General features: G+C 44.5%; 1 protein-coding gene across 2 annotated transcripts in view; it reads left to right on the top strand.

The window, feature by feature from the left end:
- Positions 1-8,413: 8,413 nt before the first annotated feature.
- The window catches only part of KCNG4 (potassium voltage-gated channel modifier subfamily G member 4), a 39,957-nt gene continuing 25,587 nt past the window's right edge, over positions 8,414-22,783 (top strand). For both annotated transcript variants that reach the window (XM_043987308.1, XM_043987309.1), the window contains exons 1-2: positions 8,414-8,825; positions 11,907-12,704. In XM_043987308.1, the coding sequence (XP_043843243.1) occupies positions 11,958-12,704 (747 nt within the window). In that variant the 5' untranslated portion in view covers positions 8,414-8,825; positions 11,907-11,957. The remainder of the gene's footprint in view (positions 8,826-11,906; positions 12,705-22,783) is intronic.

Below are 22,783 nucleotides of genomic sequence, written 5' to 3'. Positions count from 1 at the left end.
TGAGTCTTCTTGACCCTGTGGGACCATACTAGATACTGGAGTGGTTTGCCATTTTCCTCTCCAGTGGAGTAAGGCAAACAGAGGTTAAGTGACTTGCCCAGGCTCACATAGTTAGTAAGTGTCTTGGGCCAGATTTGTACTAAGATTATTCTGATAGCAGGCCCAGAATTCGATCCACTGAGCCACCTAGCTGCTTATTCTTATTTTTATACTCAGCACTTAGCACTGGCTAAGTGTCTGGCACATAGTAGCTACTTAATAAATGTTTATTGCATTATGTTATGTTGTGTTGTGTTGTAATTTTTGTATTGTGTTGAGACAAGACTGAAAATGTACAGTGATACAGATTGCAGATGGCCTTGAATGCCAAGCAAATGAGTTTGTACTTTAAGCAGGCTCTATAGAGCCATCAGACTTTTTTTTAATCAGATCTATGCATAATTCAAATTATTCTGGCAATGGTATAAAAAGTAGGATGCAGGAGAGGAGCATGGAAACAGGAAGGTCAATTAGGATATTATTGCAATAGTAATGAGGGCCGATCCTAGAGCAGTAGAAATAGAGGGGAAGGAATAGATTCCAGAGATGTCATAGAGGACTAAGTAATAAGAACATCTTCATAGAAGTGGTAGGTAGTTGAAATTATGAGAGTGACTGTGTTTAAATATAAAGAGAAAGAAATGGAGGAGGCTGGGAAGGAAGCTAAGAAAAATGTCCTCATTAAGGGATTAAGAAAAGGAGAAGGAGTCAGTGAAGGATAAGAAAGCATAGTCAGAGAAGTAGAAGATGATCCAGGAGAAGGAAATTGTTAACAATGTCAAAGGTTGGAAAGGCCCCAAAAGATAAATGAACAAAGAATATGAATCAACTGGTCTCAAAAGGAAAACGTCAAACTATGTATAACCATATAACATGTTTCAAATCACTGATAATAAGAGAAATACAAATCAAAACAACTCTTAGCAGGTAAATTATCCCAAAATGACCAAAAAGGAGAATAGTCAATGTTGAATGGGTTGTGAGATGATGGAAACACTGATGCATTGTGGGTAGAACTGTGAATTGGCAAAACCATACTTGAAAGCTATTTGGAATTTTGTGTAAAGAAAGTGACTAAAATGTATATATTTCAACCCTACTACTAGGCATATATCTCTAGAAGGTTAACACTTTGGGGGGGGTTGTTTGTTTTGGGGTTTTTGTGGGGCATTGGTGGTTAGGTGACTTGCCCAGGGTCACACAGCTAGTAAGTGTCAAATGTCTGAGGCTGGATTTGAACTCAGGTCTTCCTGAATCCAGGGCAGGTGCTTTATCCACTGCACCACCTAGCTGTCCTCAACACTTTTTTTTTTAAAGCCCCATATATACCACAATATTTATAGCAGCATTTTTTGTTGTAGTAAAGAACCAAAAATAAAGATGCTCAGCTATCACTTGGGGAATGGATAAACAAATTGTTGGACATGAATGAAATGTAATATTATTGTGCCATAAGAAATAATGAGCAAAATTAATACAGAAAAGCATAGACTTTTTTTTTTTAAGTGAGGCAATTGGGGTTAAGTGACTTGCCTAGGGTCACACAGCTAGGAAGTGTTAAGTGTCTGAGGCCGGATTTGAACTCAGGTACTCCTGACTCCAGGGCCAGTGCTCTATCCACTGCGCCACCTAGCTGCCCCAAAGCATAGACTTTTTAACATGAACTGATACAAAGCAAAAGTTTGTGAGCTCCTCAAAGGCAGGGACTGTCTTTTGCTTGCTTTATTTCCCTAGAACTTAGCCCTGTGCCTGGCACATGGTAGTCACTTAACAAATGTTTATTGACTGACTTGTTGTTTGTCCTTAATTCTCAAAGAGAACCTTGACACTGGGATGATGTCATGGCTTGCACTGAATTGGATTCAAGTAAGGAAAGTCTGTGCAAGGTTACCAATCTCACTCTCTCCTCCACAGCCAACTGGGTCCAGTGACAAGATATACATCAGGATGACTGGAGATATCGAAGAGGACAAGGGTTGAAAAAAAGGCTACTGAATTTGATGGTTAAGAGATTTCAGTACAATGGGGGTGGGTGTAAGAGACAATAAGGAAGTGGTAGCATTGGGTATTGGCATCCTTTTCAGGACATTTAGCAGGGAAAGGGATGAGGATTAAATGGAATTTAGCCAACTTCAGCTTTCTCAATGGAGCAAGAGGCTCAGTCATCTTCTGTAAAGTGGGTGGTGGAGTAGAGCTAGTGAAGACAGGCTTGAAATAGACACTATGGGAAATGTGATCGTTACTTAATGTAGTATTTGGAAAAGCATAGGTGCTTAATAAATGCTAATTATGTTTAGAACACTTCAAGAGACAGCCTCTTACCCTGCTGATGTTTCTCCTACACAGTCCATGTCTTGAAAGCATCAAAGAGTTGGTCAGTGTGTGGCGAAATAGTCTCAGGTGATGAACATGAACTGATTGTTTTGATGTTAGGCTAGGAAAGGGAACTTTGAAAAGAGTATCCTCATGCTTTAAGGAAAGATGCCCAAGATGAGCTAGAGGAGGGACCCTGGAGCAGTGAGGACCTTTTGGTATTTGTACTTTCTGAGTAGGATTCCAGGGTGGGTGGGATTGCCTGCCATGGTGACCCCTGGGAGAAGACCCATCTTGGAATCTCTGGGATTCTAGGAGTGAGATGGGGCTATCATCATTGTATGAGAAATTTTCCTCAGTTTACCTAAATAATTCGAGGAGACCACCGAGTCAAGCAGAGACAGATTAATTTCATTCTCATGAGAATAGGTGACCCCATGCAAGGAATGAGGAGCACTCCGATGAGATCAGGAGTTGGGTTTTTATAGATATTTGAGGGGGCAGTTCCCTCGTGCACCAGGTGGGCTCACAATCTAACATCTAATCCTGTCTCACCTGGTACTCATGTTGAGCTCCTGATCAGGGTCTGGAGGCATGCTCAGCTAGGTCCAAGAGAGGGGGAAAGGGCAGGTGGTTACCAAACTTCTGATGATTGTGAAACCACCAAACCACCGAAGAGGGAGGGGTGATACCAGGAGCTAGGGGGGCTTTGAAATGCAAGAAGGGAGGGGTGGTACCAGTGTGGGGTTACACTAATAGCAAGGAGGAGGGGCTTGGGGTAAGGCAAAATATGTGTTTCTCAGGGAGATTGCTACAACACCCTTCTTGGCCAAAGAACAAGGTGGGGGAGAGTGCTTTAGCAGCAGGATGGAATATGGACAGAATGGTCTGGCAATAACGGGGACTGGGGTGCTGGGCACTTTCCAGACCCCAGCCTCAGAATCTGACCTGACTCAAGTCCACTATATCCCACTCAGTCATTGATCATACAGCAAGATGGGCTGAAAAACACACTGCAAAGAAGACTACCTTCTCTCTACCCAATGCCTGTGGCATCAGGGACCATTTGGTATGAAGATCTTGGGGGTCTACTTATTTCAGTAACAAGATCGAGCTGAAGCAAGGGATAAGCATCATCCTACGATGATCTGTAGCAGGTTCCATTGAAATAACCTGCGTAAAGAGCTTTGCATACTTAAAGCATTCTAGAAATACCAACTTATTACTCTGAGAACTCAGGGTCCAACTTTGATTCAGGTTAATATCATACCAGGGGCTCTGTTTGCTCATGGAGAGAATACATTTTTCTCCACTCCTGGGGAGAAATGCTTACCCTAGAGACAGGGTTGGGGTTGTTTTGTTTTGTTTTGTTTCTCTTTTTTTAGCCTATGGAAATCTCTCTCTTCTCAGGAATAAATTTATCATGGAGTTATCATCAATTGTTGAGAACACAGAGAGACTTTTGAATGCTGCATGTTAGAACTGGAAAAGACCTTAGAACACAGACTGTCAAATGTGGAAGGAGCCTTTGAAATCAGCTCTAAAATCAACCTCATTAATAAAATGAGGAAACTGAGATCAGAGAAAGGAAATGACTTATTTCTCACTTAGATCTCCCTCCCCTCCTGTTTCCTTTCTTTCAAGTCAGGACTTGGCCCATCCCCTCAACTGTCTAATACCAATTGTCGAGATGTCACAGGACTTCACTTTAAAATACAATTTCAAAAATATATCGAGTTTAAAAGTGGAAACTGTCTGTGCTTACCATCTCTCAAATTAATCACTGGTATCAACCCATTACTCATCCATCTTTCCCTGGTCTCCTGGAAAAAATCCAGGAAATATGTTGTTTGGGAGAAGAGAACTGAATAATAGTAGTAGTAGTAAAATAATTAATAATGATGATGATTCGTTTATGTAGCACTTTAAGGTTTACAAAGTGCTTTACAAAACATTATATTTTAACCTCACAACAACCCTTGGAGGTAGCTGCTATTATTATACCCACTTTGGTGATGAGGAAACTGAGTCAGGCTGAGGTTAAGGAATTTGCCCAGAGTCATACAGCTAGTAAGTGTGTGAGGCTGGATTTGAACTTGAGCATTCCTGATGCCAAATCCCACACAGCTGCCTGAGAACAGAGATAAAGTGGAGTCCAGCTTACTAAACCAAGGTCATAAGCTAGAGAGAGCATGGCAATAATGGACTGAGGTGTGGATCAGAAGTCAGGAGATGTGGATGTGAACACCAGCTCTGCTGTTAATGAGTCTGAGTGTCTTTGGGGTGGTCACTTCCTTCTCTCTACTGTCAGTGTATGGCAGACCAAAGCATCCTCTTATGGGAGGGAGATTCACCTGTGCTGGCTCTCTTCCTTTTGACTTCTTAGATGAGGAACTGAGGCAAATAGAGTTAAGTGACTTGCCCAGGGTCACACAGCTAGTTAGTGTCTGAGGCTAGATTTGAACTCATAAAGATGAGTCTTCCTGAATCCAAGCCCACTGCTTTATCAACTGTGCCATCTAGCTGTCTTGGAGTCAGGAAGACATGAGTTCAAATCTAACACTCACATACTTCTTAGCTGTGTAATCCTGGAAAAGTTGCTTAACCCTGTTTGCCTCATTTTCCTCATCTGTAAAATGAGCCGGAGAAGGAAATAGTAAACTATTCTAGTATCTTTGCCAAGAAAATCCCAAATGGGGTCACAAAGAGTTGGAAACAACTGAACAACAAGAGACCTTTGATTTCATTGATATAGTGAGATCCCTAATGAAAGAGCTCCCTCTACCAAGGCCAATGAGCAACTGTACTGAAAATTTGCACGACTAGTGAAGACATGCCCAGTACACTGAGAGGCTAATTGATATGCCCAGAGTCACACAGCCAGTACACATCAGAGGTGGGAGTTAAACCAAGGTCCTCCTGCACCTAACATCAGCTCTCTGTCTATTCTTCCACATTGCCTTTCAATAAATTCAATCCAAATACAATTGCGCAGTGTCTCCTAAGCACAAAGCACTATGCTGTCTATAACATAGCTTCTCAAACTGTGGGTCATGTAACTGAATGTGGGAGTCATGAAAAAATTGGCAACAGCAAAAGGTTATGTATACCTGTTTTATATGCCTATATACCCAGGTTACATAAAAATTTCTCCTGCATAATGGGGTCTCCGATGGAAAAGGTTTAAGAAGCCCTGTTCTATGAGACTGTAGGCAGGCCATTGCTTGGAGCACAGAGTTGTCAAGATGGTGGTAAGAGTGGATCAGAATAGAGAGACTGGCAATCAGTTACCATATCTTGATACCATGCCCCTGATGGGAGCTATGCTCCCGAAGTCACCAGCTACCTTTGCACCTGCTCTCGAAGAAAACCTAACCTTATCCCCAGCCCAGACCACAACTTGGGCAGGCTAATCACCCTGGATTTCCTAGTCAATGTCGTGGTGCTATGGAAAGGGAACCATTCTCAACTTTTCTTTGACCTTAGGCAAGTCACTATACTTTTTGTTTGTTTGGTTTTTGTTTGGGGGGGGTGAGGCAATTGGGGTTAAGTGACTTGCCCAGGGTCACACAGCTAATACATGTCAAGTGTTTGAGGCCAGATTTGAACTCAGGTCTTCCTGACTCCAGGGCTGGTGCTCTATCCACTGTGCCACCTAGCTACCCCAGTCACTATACTTCTTACTGCCTCAGGTTTGTCATCTGTAAACTTAGTAAGACAACAAGGGTGTGCTGATGAATGTTTAACAACATTCTGAAGGGAAAAATGGAAGCAAGAACACACTTTGAAGTTTAATCTGCATTTTCTCCATCAGTTTCTTAAATGTGGACAATCAATAAAACAATAAGTCAAGTCTCAACTTGTAACATTTGCCAATTTTTGAGATAAAAATAATCATGTTGAACATTTACCGGTTGAGCTTGTGAGAACGGCTTCCAACACACTATGTGCTATGGCATGGTGCTAAATTCTGGGGATATAGAGAAAGAAGAGACAGAGATAGAGACAGAGAGACAGAGACAGAGAGATGGGGGGAACAAAGAAAGGAAGGAAGGAAGGGAGAGAGAGAGAAAGAAAGAAAGAAAGAAAGAAAGAAAGAAAGAAAGAAAGAAAGAAAGAAAGAAAGAAAGAAAGAAAGAAAGAAAGAAAGAAAGAAAGAAAGAAAAGAGTTCATATTCTAATGGGGGAGACAACACATTTAATCTCCCTGTACCTTGGTTTCCTCATCTGTAAAATAAGGGAGATGGACAAGATGCTCTGTAAGGTCCCTTCCAGATCTGAGTCAAGGGTCTCATGACCATAGCTGAAGACACTGTGAGACATAAAAGCAAAACTATACCTTCGTGTCAGTCAGAAGGTGAGGGGAGCTAGGGGAAGGATTAGCCTGGCATCATGGGAATGAGCTGAAGTGGGGGGCAGAAAGAAAAAGGCAAATGATTCCAGGTACCCTATTGCAACATCCTGCCTCTCTCACTAGGACACAGTGTTGGGAATCCAGAACAACAGATTTAACGAGAGCAGGTGAGATATAATAGAAAAGGCATTGGAATTGGAATCGCAAAACCTGAATTCAGAACATGGCTCTGTCTCTTAGTACCTGTGTAACTGTGAATGAATGGCTTGACCTCTCTGGGCCTGTTTCCTTATCTGTAAAATGCAGGGTGGGTCTCTAAGGTTGTTTTCAACTCTAAGTCCTATGGTCCCTGAGCCTATGATCTGACACATGGGATCCAGTAGTCCTGGGTCCCACTCACGGCTGGTTAGTTCTGTCAGCAGCTAACTGATCCTGTGACCTTGAACAAGCTTCATCCCTAAAACAGAGCCAATGATCATAAATCATGGGTCTGACAGCTGGGGACTGGACCAGATCATCTCTCCAGGGCCTTTCTAGCACTAAGATCTGTGCGTTTTGCTCACCCATCGGCCATAAGTCAGCCAAAGCTGAAGGAGAAGGAAAGTTATTTCTGTAGCTTCTCAAACGCACGCAGTCATGCTACAATTAGTCAAAGTTACCAGAAAGAACTCTGGGTATGAAAAGTGACAGCTGGCTGTCTGCTAGCATTGCTGCATCACAGAATGTTAAAGCTGGAAGGGACTAGAGAGGTCACCTAGTCTCAGCTTCCCCCTTGCCTCCCCTGACCTGCCACCCTCCATCAGGGCAGAACCAACTTTGAGAGGTGGATGAGATCTTGGACATTGGCCGCTCCATCCCTCACCTGAACAGCAATCCTTCCTACTTCGAGATGAGAGGTCAGTCACACCCAGACTCTGTTTGAAGACCTCCCATGAGGCGGAATCCACTCGCTATCTCCACAGGCAACCTATGCATTTCATTGTCAGAGAACTTTGCTGATATCAAGCCTGAATCTGCCTCTGCAATTTCCACCCAGGACTCCTAGTTCTGCTCTCTGGTACCAAGCAAAACTAGCTGACTCCTCTCTCTCTCCCTCTGTCTCCCTCTCCCTCTCCCTCTCCCCCCCCCCCCATGCCTGGAATGCTCCAATCTCACCTTCCACAGGAGGCTTTTCCCAGTTCCACCAGCTGCTACTGCTTTCCTCTCTGAGATTACCTTCTATTAACTCTGTATACATCTTCTATGGACATAGTTACTTGCATTTTGTCTCCCCTGTTAGAATGTGAGCTCTTTACAGAGACGTTTTGGTTTTGCGTTTGTGTGTGTGTGTGTATATCTCCAGTATTTAGCATAGTGCCTGGCACATGGGAGTAAATAATAAATGCTTGTTCCTTAACTAGTCCCGGCTCTTTTGACTGATCCTAGTATGGTGTGGTCACTCACAAGCAGGAGGGAAGTGAGGCCAAGAGAGCAGAAGTGACTTCCCCAAGGTCATAGATCAAGTTAATGGCAAAACTGGGATTAGAACCCTGGGAATCCTGACCCAACCCCCCCTTTTCCCAGCACCTTGCTGTGTCTAATGCTTGCAAATTATTATTGTTACTTGTAAGTTCCTCTCTTTTTGGCCAAGGAGGGGAGGGCATTTCTCTGCTCTCCTGCCTGGCAGTTGGCATCACTGCTGCTGCTGCTGCTTGCTGGATGGTTGGATGGCTGATGGAGAGATTATTCCTAAGCCCTTCCCATTCTCTCCCCCCTCGCCTGCCAGGACCACACTGACTGTCCCTCCGGGAGTCAGAGCGGAGTGAGAAAGCAGGGCAGGTTCTGCTAGCTCACTGAGCTGGGAAGCCAAGGCAGCCTGTCCCCTTCCAGAGGGGCACTTGCAGGTACCTTTTCGAGCCCAGGGCTTTCTGAGGCAAAGAATGAATGGACTTCTCCTCCCTGGAAGAGCAAAGGCAAAGCAGAGAGACTGAAATTTAACTACCCCAAACCAGCTCTTCTCCCCCACCCCTTCCCTCTTCACTATATCCCTACATGTCTATTCCCTGGGAAATGAGGAATATGCTGTCTTCTCAGGAAGGTGGCTGAGCACCTGGAAATATATCCCCCCCACCTCAGGATGGTGAGTCAAACTTTGGGGGAAGTTACTGTTTGCCCTTAAGGATGGCATGATGGGGTTGACTTAGTCAAAAAAGTATTTAAAAAATCAATGGCGTGGGAATAACGCTCCCAATGGGCACCTTTCTCAGATGCTCACAAGGTAACAACAGCTGGCTTTGCTTGCCAGATTGGGGGGTTGGGGGGAGGGAACAAAGAAGGGTGTCAATAAATGGAGACTGAATTTCCAAGTGGGATTTCTGCAGGGAAAGCATGGTGGCAGGAGCCCTAGTTGATGAGTCAGGGGCCAGGGGGCTCTGCTGCTAATTTACTGCATGGCCTCCGGCAAGCCTCTTTGGACTTTAATTCCCTCCTTTGTACAGTGAAGGGGATAGATTAGCTCTGGGTCCCGGAGGTTCTTTGTAGCTCTCCTACTCTGCATGAGAACACACTTCTCCCGTAGGAGTGTGGCTCACCTGCATTTAGTTATTGCCCATAAAATATGGATGTGGTGATAAAAGCGGGGTATCAGGAGAAAATGTATGACGTGGAAGCATGGAATACAAGGGCCAGGATCAAACTGCTCTCTGTCAACTAGAAATCTAGCTGATGCTGGAAAGGAGAGGAACTTTTCTCTGTCTTAGGCTACGGAGTTTCTTTCTCTATTGAGGCGCATTTTGAATCCTGAGGTTGTGGGCAGTTTTACAAATGATGCCAGCTTGGAAGGACTATCCCATAACGTGGTCACAGGGCTCCTGAGATTGTGTATAAAACTGGAAACAAAGCTGCATGCTGAATAATAATGTAATACACTCAGACTGAGTCAACAAGGTAAAATCATAGGTTGTCAGAGCTGGAAGGGACCCGAGAGATCATCAAAGCCAGTCCATCAAATAGTCAAAAAGCATTTATTCAGATGCCTGTTATATGCCGGGAACTGGGCTAAGCCTTTCACTTTCATTTTATAAAGGAAGAAACTGAGGCCCAGAGAAACAAAGTGACCTGTCCAAGGTCACACAGCTAGGGGTTAGCCGGATGGGGTAGCATTTAAAGGAAGATTAAATGGAGGTAATGAATGTGCCCACCCCACTGGCAACGTTAATGAATGAGTGTTCAAGTTTAAGTTCTCTTACTGCTTTTAAGTGCTGCTGGTGATATTGGGATGGTCAGAGACCTAGGACTGGGGGACTGAGAGCTAGAAGGAACCTTAGAGATCAAGTCCAGTCCCTTCATTGACAGATGAGGAGACTGAGGTGTTCAGGGATTTGCCCATGTTCCTCCAGGCAGAAACCGGCAGAGATGGGTTTCAAGCTCAGGTCTTCTGATGCCAAACCCATTACTCTCTCCCACTCTGTATTCCACCCACCTACAATGTCCTCCCCCATTCTCTTTGCTGTTCTTGGTCCTTCCCGTCCCTTAAGACCTCCAGCTCAAGTGCTCATTCTTCCAAAAAGTCCTCCCTAATGACCCCCAGCCCACAGCAGTCCCTCTCTTCTCTAGAGCATCATTAGCAAGCACACTCTTAAGAGTGTTGAAGATGGAAAGGGCCTTGAAGCTTAGAACATCAGCAAGCTGGAAGGGACTTTGGAACAGAAGATACCAAACCTAGAAAGTCCCCAAGCTACAAAGGAGGAAAGGGAGGTCCATAGAGGTTAAGAGACTTACTCAAGGTCACACAGGATTTGAGGTGGCTACAAAGACTCCAAATGCAGGGCTTTTTCCAAAGAGATCTTAGAGAACATGGTGTCCAACACTGCCCTTCTGCCCCCAATATTACAGAAGGGGAAATTTAGAACTAGAGAAGGTGTGGAGAAGGATGGAAGGCAAGAATAGACCCAAAGTATATGTTGTTTCAGAGCCATTAAAGTCAGGGTAAGCGTGGTTTTACAGATGAGAAAGTGATGCCCAAAGAGAATGAATGATTTATTCAAGGTCACACAGCTAAAGAGCAGCAGAGCCAGGATTTGGGGAGGCTATGAATTTCAGAAGATAGCAAATAGTGCAGCAGGAAAGATGCTGATTTTGTCAGAGAACCTGTTCAAATTCTGGTTCAGCACTTACTATCCATGTGGCCTTGGCTAAGTCACTTAACCATCTCTAAGCTTCCTCATCTATAAAATGAAGGGGGTTGGACTAGATGACTTCTAAGGTCCCTTCCAGCTCTAGACCGTGATCCTGGGAAGTCAGCCTTCCTGGACCATCCTTTCCTCAGGTCTCTTTCAACCCCAAATCGAAATCTATGGTTTTAATGTTGTCCAAACACACAACTCATTCTTTCTCTGTCTCTATCTATCTATCTATCTATCTATCTATCTATCTATCTATCTATCTATCTATCTATCTATCTATCTATCTATCTATCATCTCTCCCCCCTCTTTCACTCACCCTCCTCTCCTCTTTCTTTTCTTTCTCCTTTTCCCTTCCCCTCCCTGTTTCTTCTCCTTCTCTCTTCTCTTTCACTCTCTTCTCCCTTTTTCTTTCTACCCCCTCTTTTTGTGTCTCTGCCCTTCTCTTTCCTCCCTCCCTCTTTCTCTCCCCCTTCACTTTCTCCCCCTCTCCTTTCTCTTCTCTTTCCTCATCTTTCTCTTTTATTCTCCCTCTCTGTTCTCTCCTTTCCTTCCTCCTCCCCTTCTCTCTTTCTTTTCCACTCTCCCTCTCCTCTGTCTTTTTTTTTTCTTTAGGCAATGGGGGTTAAGTGACTTGCCCATGGTCACACAGCTAGTAAGTGTCAAGTGTCTGAGGTCGGATTTGAACTCAGGTACTCCTGAATCCAGGGCCGGTGCTTTAACCACTGCGCCACCTAGCTGCCCCCCTCTCCTCTCTTTTTTCTACCCCCTCTTTGTGTGCCTATCTCTGCCCTTCTCTTTCCTCCATCTCCCTGTCTCCCTCTTTCACTCTCTCCCTCTCTCCTCTTTCTCTTTCCTCATCTTCCTCTTCTTCTTTCTCCCTCTCCCTTCTCTCTTTCCCTTCTTCTTCCCCTTCTCTCTCTCTCTTTCACTCTACTTTCTCTTTCACTCTCTACCCCCTTGCTCTCTCACTCTTTCTATACCCCCCTCTACTCTCTTTCACTCTGTCCCCCACTTTCTTTTTTCCTTTGGACCACAGACAAAGCCATTCTGATCCAGCCGCGGCGGCTCCCGGTAGACTCCCTCAGAGATGCCTATGCTTTCCAGAGGTGGGGGCGGCGAAGGTCAGCACTGCTACGCTTCCTGTAGCACTCTGGGCCCGGCCTCGCCCAGTCCAGTCCGGGCTTCTTCCGTCAAGGGACTTTATTACCAAAGAGCCCGGAGAGTGGCCCATCCAGACCAGTTCCTGACGGTGGATCTTAAGAGGGAGATCATCGTCAACGTGGGTGGGAACAAGTACCTTCTGCCGTGGAGCACGCTGGACGAGTTCCCCCTGACGCGCCTGAGCAGGCTGAAATTCTGCAGGAACCACGAGGAGATCGCCCAGCTCTGCGACGACTACGATGAAGACAGCCGGGAGTTTTTCTTCGACCGGAGCCCCAGCGCTTTCGGCATGATCGTCAGCTTCCTGGCAGCCGGCAAGCTCGTGCTCCTGCGGGACATGTGCGCCTTGTCCTTTAACGAGGAGCTGAGGTACTGGGGGGTTGAGGAGTCCAACCTCGAGAAGTGCTGCCTGCGAAAGCTCCGGCAGAAGCTGGAGGAGCTGGCCGAGGTGCAGAAGGAAGAGGAGCTGCACCGACAGAAGGAGGCCGCGGCCGTCTGCCCGGAGGAGACTCGCTGGGGGCTCTTTATGAGCCGCCTCAGGGACATGGTGGAAAACCCGCAATCCGGCCTGCCCGGGAAGGTGTTCGCCTGCCTCTCCGTGCTCTTCGTGGCGACGACGGCCATAAGCCTCTGCGTCAGCACCATGCCCGACCTGAGGGCGGAGGAGGACAGGGTGAGTGAGTCCCCTTCACACCGCACACGGGGGTGGGTGGTCAGAGCAGACGCGCTTAGGTCTGAGCCAAAGCAGCAGTCCCAAGTAATCCAACCCAGCTTCTCAGCGTATACTTTCCCTGGGCATCTGACATACGGGTTACTTAGAGGTTAGCTCTCAGGATGTAGAACCAGCTAATGAGTCATAGACTAGAATATATGTATATGTATATGTATATGTATATGTATATGTATATGTATATGTATATGTATATGTGTATGTGTATGTGTATGTGTATGTGTATGTGTATGTGTATGTGTATGTGTATGTGTATGTGTATGTGTATGTGTATGTGTATGTGTATGTGTATGTATATGGAGAGAGAGAGAGAGAGAGAGAGAGAATATGTGCATATATAATCATTAAATGATAGACTGTCAGAGCTGGAAGGGACATTAGAACCCAGGATGTCAGACCTTAAGGGGACCTTAGAACGGAGAATGTCAGAGCTGAGAGAGAACTTGGAGGTCATGTATTCTAACCATCCTCATTTTGTAAATGAAGAAATTAAGTCCCAAAGAAGGAAGTGATTTGCCCTAAGGTCACATATCTAGTAAGTGGCTTTGGTGGGACTAGAACCCAGGTATCCTTTCAGGCCAGGGCTATTTTACTATACCATAAGCTATCTTCTAGTAGATATTGTTTCATTCTTTGGGGGGGGGGGGAGCAGGGGGGCAGGGCAGTGAGGGTTAAATGACTTGCCCTGGGTCACACAGCTGATAAGTGTCAAGTATCTGAGGCCAGATTTGAACTCAGGTCCTTCTGAATCCAGGGCTGGTGTTTTATCCACTGCACCACCTAGCTGCCCCTATTGTTTCATTCTTTATGGTTTTTCTCCCCAAGAGCATCTAACACAGTGTCTGGCACACTGTAGGCTCTCAGTCACTATTTGCTAATTGATTGATTGGTTTCTATCTATAAACAAGCTTTCACTCCTCTCCATATCATGTGATCCAAGATACTGAGGCATTCTCATTTGGATTCAGTAAAAAGGATATTTACAAACAACAATAGAAAAGCCACACAATTTATCATCCTATCCCTCAAACCAAAGAGCTTTCTTCAGGAGAAGTAACTATGTCACTGATACAGTTTATTTGGTGTAGAATGACAGATTGCTTCTCAATTTTTAAAAAGCTACCTTCATTAAAGACTGTTAGGGAGGAGGAATGCGGTAAAGGAAAAGAAGATGGATAAATTGCAGATCAGGTTCTGGTATAGTAAATGACTTGTGTAAGGTCATACAGCTCATTAGCAGCAAAGCCAGGACTAGGACTCAGGTCTCCTGGCACCCAGTTCCAGGGTGCATTGCACCACTCTACAGTTAGATGCCTCTGCCTAGGCCACCAAAATAGTGTTCCTTTTTAAAACAAATCTTTGTGACTCTTAAAAAGTATATGAACAGGGGCAGCTATGTGGCACAGTGGATAGAGCACTGGCCCTGGAGTCAGGAGTACCTGAGTTCAAATCCGGCCTCAGACACTTAACACTTACTAGCTGTGTGACCCTGGGCAAGTCACTTAACCCCAATTGCCTCACTAAAAAAAAAAAAAAGTATATGAACAAAATGGGCTAAGTTCTGCAGTTCAGAGAGTCTCCAGTACTAGAAACCAAACATGTATAAGTCAATCAATAGATCATTGGAATTGGGGAAACTAAAATTCGAATTCTTAAGTGCTGTGAGATTTGGGGCAAGTCCCTGCCCCTCACTGGGCATCTGTCCCCTATTCCATAAAATGAGGAGGCTGGACAAGAGACTCTTCTAAAGTCCTTCCCAGCTCTGATGTGCTGTATTCTCACATTCTATGTCCTATGTTGCTTTTTCTTTGCTGTTGGTTTTTTTTTTTTTTAACACTTGTGTCCATGGAGTCCATAAGATCCTGGGATACTAAAACTAGAGCTGGGAAGGACCTCAAAGGTCAGCCAGTCCCAGCTCTTTATTTTACAGATGAGGACACTGAGACGGAAGCCGGTTAAGTGACTTGCCCAAGGTGCTGCAGTTTCAGAGGTGGTATTCAAATCCAGCTCCTCTGACTCTAAAGGCAGTTTCTGGATGACAGCATCGATGTACAGCCCATCTGATGAAACCATTTTTATATGTACTGCAGAAATTGACAGAAGGAGACGGAGAGACAGAGACTGGGAGAGGGGGAGAGACAGAGAGACAGAAGGGAGAGGGAGAGTTACAGAGACAGACACAGAGGAAAAAGGGAGGCAGAGACAGAGAGCAAAGGAAAGGAGAGAGAGAGAGAGAGAGAGAGAGAGAGAGAGAGAGAGAGAGAGAGAGAGAGAGAGAGAGAGAGAGAAAGAGAGAGAGAGGAAGAGGAGGAGGAGAAGGAGGAGGAGGAGGAGAGACAGACAGACAGACTGCCCAGAACCATGTCTGTGTTATTGTTCAGGTAGGAATTCAGAGCCAGAGAATGTAATTTATGACTTGAAATAAAACTAAACAGGGTGCAACGGTCTGAGAGTTCATGAATATCTACTTAAATGGTACATAGAAAAATCAGATACCCTCCTGGCATTCCATATTCTCTTTCCAGTGATGTCAGGTTTTTTCCTCATAAAAGTATTTTATTATTTTCCAGTTACATGTAGAGATAGTTTTCAACATTTGTTTTTATAAGATTTCTAGTTTCAAATTTTTCTCCCTTCCTCCCTTCCCTCCCCCCTCTCCAAGACAGCAAGTCAGTGATGTCAGTTTTAAAGAAAACCTCGTGAGATTGCTTGCTGAATCCACTGAAAACCAACTTTAAGTGCTGGGTACACTTGGATTCATTGCATATTGAGCCTTCTGATTATTTACAGTTTCTATAGCATAACAGCAAATGGATATGACAGATAAAGCACTGGGCTTGGGGCAAGGAAGACTCTCACCTCTGATACTTGGGCAAGTCCCTTAATTTCTCTGGGCCTTAAGTTCAACTCCTGAGGAATTATCTACAAAGTCATAAATAGGTTATGCTCTCTATTGGTGGAGAGAGCACTCACACCAGGAGTTCCCCTATGCATTTCCTTCATGTATTTGTATATGGTACTTGGCCATTAGGATCATAGACTCTAGAGACCAAGTAGTTGAAACTCTTCACAGAGAGGCACAGAGAGGAAAAGGAACTTGTCCAAGGAGTAGGTAGCTGGTGGTGGTGCAGTGGATAGAGTACTGGCCCTGGAGTCAGGAAGGGTCATCTTCTTGAATTCAAATCTAGCCTCAGAAACTATCTGTGTGACCCTGGGCAAGTCACTTAACCTTGTTTGCCTCAGTTTCCTCATCTGTAAAATGAACGAGAGAAGGAAATGGCAAACCACTCCAGTACCTTTGCCAAGAAAACCCCCAAATAAGGTCACAGAGAGTCAGACATGACTAGACAACAACACAAGTAATAAGAAAACCAGGGTTCAAGTACAGGTCATAAATCCATGGACTTTCAGAGCTGAAAAAGACCTTAGAGATAATCTTGTCCAACAGAGTAAAGTGATTATTTCTCTGACTCCAAATCCAATCTTCTTATCACTACAAGCAAGCACTTTTCTACCTTTTAAATGCATTAATTAGTAGGTTATTTATTATTGGTGTAGTCTACTTGGGAAAATTAGGAGTCAGGAGGTCAGAGTTTGAGACCCAACGCTGCCACTTATTATCCACGTGACCTTGGGTAAGTCACTTATCCTTCTTGGGCCTCCGTTTCTTCGCCTACAAAATAAAGGTGTTCAAGTATGATAACTAGTATTTATTCAGCACCTGAAGTTTTGCAGAGAACTTTATACATGTTATCTCATCTGATCCTCATGACAACCTTGAGAGGCTGCTATTATTCCCATTTTACAGGGGAGGAAACTGAGGATGAGAGATTGAGACTGAGAATTGCCCAGGGTCACATGGCTAGTGGATGCCCATGGGAAGACTTGAACCTCAGGTTGTCCCCACCCAAAGGACAATATCATCTCCTGAACCACTCAGATGGACCTCTTGCTGCCCCAAATCCATGAACCCATTAGAAGGTCAGAGTATAAAATCTAAAACAATGGTCCCTTGCAGATCTAAAATTCCTGATGCCCCAGCAACTTTTTTTTACAAACAGAGAAACTGCAGCACGGAGCAGTCAGATGATTCTCACAAGGTCGCAGAGCAAAGTCATGAAGTGGTGGTGCTCAGATTCTTCCAGGCCCCAGTACCCGGAGCCCTGCTCCCCCATCTGCAAAATCCAAAGAAACCTCTCTTGGGAAGAGGCCCTGCACTGACCATTTTCAAGGCAGCCGGATGACTTGTCTCGAAAACAAATTAATTCTTTTGCAGATCTTGCCTTTGGAACCTGAAACCAACAGATTTACATTCATGCCCATACAGCCTAGGAAGCTCCTTCTTTCTTACAGAAGGCCAGGGATTCTTCCTGAGGATCAGAGACTACAGAATTCCCTGATTTGAGTGGAACAAAACAGCATCCTAGCAGGCAGTCTACCTCTGACCCTTAGTACCTGGATGGGCCTGGGCAAGTCCCACCACCTCCCTCAGCCTGGTTTCTTCATCTGACAAATGAGGGGGGCTGGACCAGATAGTCCCTGAGGCCCCTTCTGGCTCCACGACTAAGGGACTATGGTCCTGGGTCACTGAGAGAGCAGCAAAATGGGAAGGAAATTAAGCATTCTAGTTAAAAGCATGTCACTCTGCAATTCAAAAGTCCTCACTGGCTCCCCATGGCTATAGAATGAAATTCCTTAGAATGCCTTTCAAGGTTCCCCTCAATCTGGTCCCATCTTGGCTTTCCAGGGATGTATCTGTCCATGTACACATGTATATTATATATACATATTTACATTTATATATATTTCATTCCACTATGTTTCTATACATATCTTCTTCCCTAACTAGTGACTCACTCAAAGAAGACTCCTAGCTCTTTACTTTAAGAAAGTTCTTCCCCCAGACTCAGTCTCCCCTCCCCCTCCGTCTTCTTCATCCAAATACAATTCATACTCAGGGTAAAAGCCAGCCGGGAGTTACAGTGAATAGCAGACTGGGCTTAGAGTCAAGGAGACCTGAATTCAGTACCTTCCTCAGATATTTTCAAGCTGTGTGACCCTGAGGAAGTCACTTGACTATTCTTTGCCTCAGCTTCCTCTTCTGTAAATAAGATAGTAATAGTACCCAACTTCCCAGGGTTGCTGAGTGGATCAAATGAGACAATATTTGTAAAGCACTTAGCCCAGTGCCTGACTCACAGTAGGTATGGGCTTAATAAATGTTTCTCCTCTTCTTCCCTCCTTCCTTATCTCTTTCCTTTCGTCTCTCATTTCTTCTTTTCCTTCTATTTTCCTTCCCTCTTTTCCTCTCTCCTTCCTTTTCTCTTTCCTTTCTTCTCTCCTTTCTTTCTTTCCTTCTATCCTTCCTTCCCTCCTTTCCTCCTTCCTTCTATTCTTCCTTCCCTCCTTCCCTCTTTGTTTCCTTCCTTTCCTCTTCCCTCCTTCCTTCCTCTTATCCATCCTTCTTCCCTCCCTTCTGCCTTCTTTCCTTTCTTCCATCCTATGTGAAGTCTTCCCCGACCATCTCAGTCCATAATGATCTCTCCCTCCTCTAAACTCCAAAAACTGAATATCCATCATTCAAATTCCTAGACTCATAGAGAACTGGAAACCATTCAATTCAATCTCCTTATTTTACTGATAGGAAAACTGAGACCCACAGAGGTACCATTAGCTATTTTTTCCCCTGGAGGTCTGTGTGATCTCCATAATTAGGCTTCAAGCTCTTTGAACATAGGGTTCATAGCCAGGTATATTGGTGCACAGCTGGGGCTAGAGAGTCTCCTGAGCTCAGGGGGCTTGAGATGCAGATCCTATGCCTGCTGGGTATCCAAACTAAGTTCGACATTAAGATGGTGAGCCCCCAGGTAGACTAAGAAGGGCAAACCAGCCCAACTGGGAAATGAGCAGCTCTAGGCTGACCCTGCACACCTAGTCTCAGTAAGATAAGGAGACTCCCTCTTCGACACAAATGAATGCATGAATTAAAATTAAAACAGGAACCCTTTCAAAGTTCTTTTCCCATGTCCCCCAACACCAAACACAGGGCTCTTTGCCCATGGCATAAAATCAATAAATATTTATTGAAGCAACTATGACATGGCTGGAATCATTTAAAAATGAAAACCCTTGGGGGCAGCTAGGTGGTGCAGTGGATAGAGCACCGGCCCTGGACTCAGGAGGACCTGAGTTCAAATCCGGCCTCAGACACTTGACACCAGCTGTGTGACCCTGGGCAAGTCACTTAACCCCCATCGCCCCACCAAAAAAAAAAAAATAATGAAAACACTTATTCTTAGGAGTGGCCTGAGGGGAGATGGGAATTATTAGGGCATAATGGGAGACAGGATGGCAATCTAGTATAGGGCTCAAGTCTCGATTTTGTCATTAACCGCACTGTGTGCCTTCACCCTGAAGACCTTCTTCATCTTTGTTTTAACTCTACTTTTCTCTTCAAAAACCCCCTTTTCACTCTTTTTATTTTCTGCTATCTCTTCATTTCACAGGAGTGCTCTCCTCACAATAAACCAGATGGAATTTACCCATGGCAGATGGAATTTTAAGCTTATTCCCCAATTCTCGGTTCCTCCCTCTTTATTACCACTGAACCATTAAAAAGTTGAACTACAGAATGACCTTGTGTGTGGAAAACTATATCTAGTGCAGGGCAAATGGGGCTTTTGCCCAGGGTGCCAATATCAGCAGCGAATAGGGATATTTCTTCCCCAGGGGAATAGACTTCCTCTCCAAGATGCCTTCCATCCTTTTGACTCACCCCCGAGTTCTTTAGTGGCAGCTCAAATGTCCCTGAGCTGCCATTCTCAGGCATCCATCATTGTGGTAGCCCTTTTCTGGGACCCAGCTTCCCCTACAACTTCCATATGAGCTAAATGAGACTCTCTGGAACTTAGACCAACTCCAATCCCAGATGCATCCATGATTCAACTGTCCCTTGAAGGTACCTACCACAGCTACGCAACTGGATTTATCCCAGGCACATTCTCTGCATGTACATTGGAGAGCTACTTGGCACAGTGTGCCTCAGACCAACTGTGTGACCTCGGACACATTTCTTAGCCTCGGTTTCTTCTAGCCTCTGTCTGAGGTGGGATTTGAACTCAGGTCCTCCTGACTCCAGGGCTGTACCACCTAGCTGCCCCAGGCCCTCATTTTCCCTTAACCTTTTCAGCCTCACTTATCTCACCTGTAAAAGGAGAAGCTTGGACTCAGCTATCTCTAAGGACCCTCCCAAGCTCTAAAGCTACGATCTTATGATAAGTTTTAAGGAATGAAGGAAGAAGACACATATCCCTCATCTCTCCTTTGACTGTCATTTCCCCCTTTCCCATATCTCATTAAACTCTCCTGCACAAAAGTGTGCCCGAGTTTCCCACAATATCCCAGTCTCACATATTCTCTTGAATAGCTAGAAAATGGTCATCTTTGTGCTTTCTCCTTTCTCCTTAGAATTAAGCAGTCCTGGAGCAGCTGGGTGATGAAGTAGATAAAGCACCAGCCCTGGATTCAGGAGGACCTGAGTTCAAATCCAGCCTCAGACACTTGACACTTTTTAGTTGTGTGACCCTGGGCAAGTCACTTAACCCTCATTGCCCCACCCAAAAAAAAAAAAAAAGAATTAAGCAGGCCTTAATTAAGCAGGGCACTTGGGGGAAGCTAGATGGAGCAGTAGACAGAGTACTAGGCCTAGAATCAGGAAGACTCATCTTCCCGAGTTCAAATTTGTCCTCACACTTACTAGCTTTGTGACCTTAGACAAGTCATTTAACCCTGTTTGCCTCGGTTTCTTCATCTGTAAAATGAGCTGGAGAAGAAAATGGCAAACTACTTCAGTATCTCTGCCAAGAAAACCTTAGTAATGTCTCTTATATGAACACACTTCATCTTTCCACACTGTGACTGCCCTGGTGCAGGCCCTCATCACTCAAGCTGGGGAGGGTGGGTCTCTGCCCCAAGTATCCCCTTTCTAGTCCACCCTCAACTCTAGTCCATCCTCAGCTCAGCTATCAAATTGATCTTCCTAAAACACAAGTTGGGGCAGCTAGATGGCCCAGTGGGTAGAGCATTGGACCTGGAGTCAGGAAGACCTGAGTTCAAATTTCGCCTCAGATACTTTCTAGCTGTGTGACCCTGAGCAAGTCACTTCACCCTATTTGCCTCAGTTTCCTTATCCGTAAAAATGAGCTGGAGAAGGAAATGTCAAACCAGTTTGGTATCTCTGTCAATAAAACCCGGAATGGGGTCATGAAGAGTCAGACATAATTGAAAAATGACTGAGCAGCAACAATTCAGGGCCCTTTGACTTCTCCCTCCTTCTGCTTTTCCTTAGCCTCTGAAATAATCCCACAAAGAGCTCCTCCATTATTTGCAACTTTGCCTTTGGCTCTCTGAGTGTTGATAGTTTCTCCAGAGGCCCCCTTTTATTTTTTCTGTTTTTACTGTCTACAAAACTTGCCCCTCCTCTTTTTGCACAATTTAAGATGTTCTTTGTGGTTGGCTTTACTCAAACCTCCTTCCCTCATCACCTCGACCTTAATCTGTCTCCACAAATCTCCCTCAACTGTTCTTGGAGAATCACTGGGAACCCAGAGTGTAAAATCTGGAAAGGACCTTAGAGGTCACTTAGTCAAAGCAATCTCCATGAGGAAATGGAATTTCAGAGAGAGGAAATAACTTGTACAAGGTCACACAGCTTGGGAGCAGCAGAGAGCTAGGACTTAAATCCAATCCTCTGATCCACCAATCCAGATCCTTTTTCACTCATTTTGATTCCACTCGTTCTTCTTACTGATGAGTGCCTTTCACCAAGAATATATATTCTGCTCTTAGAATGCTCCTTTCCTTTGGAATTTTTTTGTCAGAATCAAAGATTTTGAGCTAGAAGGGATCTTGGGGACCATAAAATCCAACCCCCTCATTTTACAGATGAGGAAATTGGAGAGGTTATGGGACTTGCTCAAGATCACACAACCAGTAGGTGTCTGTGGAGGAATTTGAAACCAGGTCTTTCTGACTCCAAGTAGATAGATGGCCTCTCTTAGGTTTCTGGCCACAGCAATTTAATTCCACCACGAACCATTCCTACCTGTATGTTTGACATTCATGTATGTGTATAAATACAGTGGAAAGAGCACTTGAGTGAGGGCAAGGAGGCCTGGGTTCTAGTCCTGGCTTTGCCTCTAACTAGCTATGTGTCCTTGGCCGTGTCCTTTTTCTTCTTTAGCCCTTCGTTTCCTCATCTGTATAATGAGGGAGTTGGACTCAAGATTTAGCTCTTGAATTCCAAAAATTTGTTTGGTTTTGTTTTGAGGAGGGATATGGTTGTGGCCAGAAGTCCTCTGAATTCTGCTTCTCTCAGTTGGCATTCATTATTTCACATAGGTTGTTCCATAGTCTTTGGCTCCATTTTATCAATGGACCTCAGTCTAGTCAGTCATTCCTCATTATTGGGAATTTATATTGTTTTTTTCTAGTATTAAATATAACACCATTATAAATTTTTAATAGAAATATTTTTTAAACTTTTAAATTATTTCCTTGGGATAGAGTCCCAGTGGTATGATTAAATCGGGGGTTATGGCCAGTTTTATGACTCTTGTAGCCTACTTCCAGATTGCACAATTTGCAATACTACTCATAGTGTATGAGTAGTTTCCCTGCAACCCCACCAATGCTTGGCTTGATCACTTACACTCACTTCTGAAAGAAGTAGTGTGGTGTAGTAGAAAAGTGGGCCAGCCTTGAAGTGAAAAAGATCTGGGTTCAAGACCTGCTTATCATTTAGACTTTAAGTCAGTCAATAATCATTTACTAAGTACCTACTGTGTACTGGACACTATGGATACAAAGAGAGACCCCAGTTACAGAGGAGTTGCCAATCTGCATGAATGAATAGAGTCTCCCCACCAGGGAGTTCCTCACACCAATGAAATCACAGATCTAGGTGGGGGCAAAACCTTTTTTTGTACATTTCATTGCTTTCAATGACACAGCATGCATTAATT

The sequence above is a fragment of the Dromiciops gliroides genome, chromosome 2, assembly GCF_019393635.1.
Source record: "Dromiciops gliroides isolate mDroGli1 chromosome 2, mDroGli1.pri, whole genome shotgun sequence".
Classification (NCBI taxonomy): Eukaryota; Metazoa; Chordata; class Mammalia; order Microbiotheria; family Microbiotheriidae; genus Dromiciops; species Dromiciops gliroides.
This window is presented reverse-complemented; position numbering and strand designations above follow the sequence as displayed.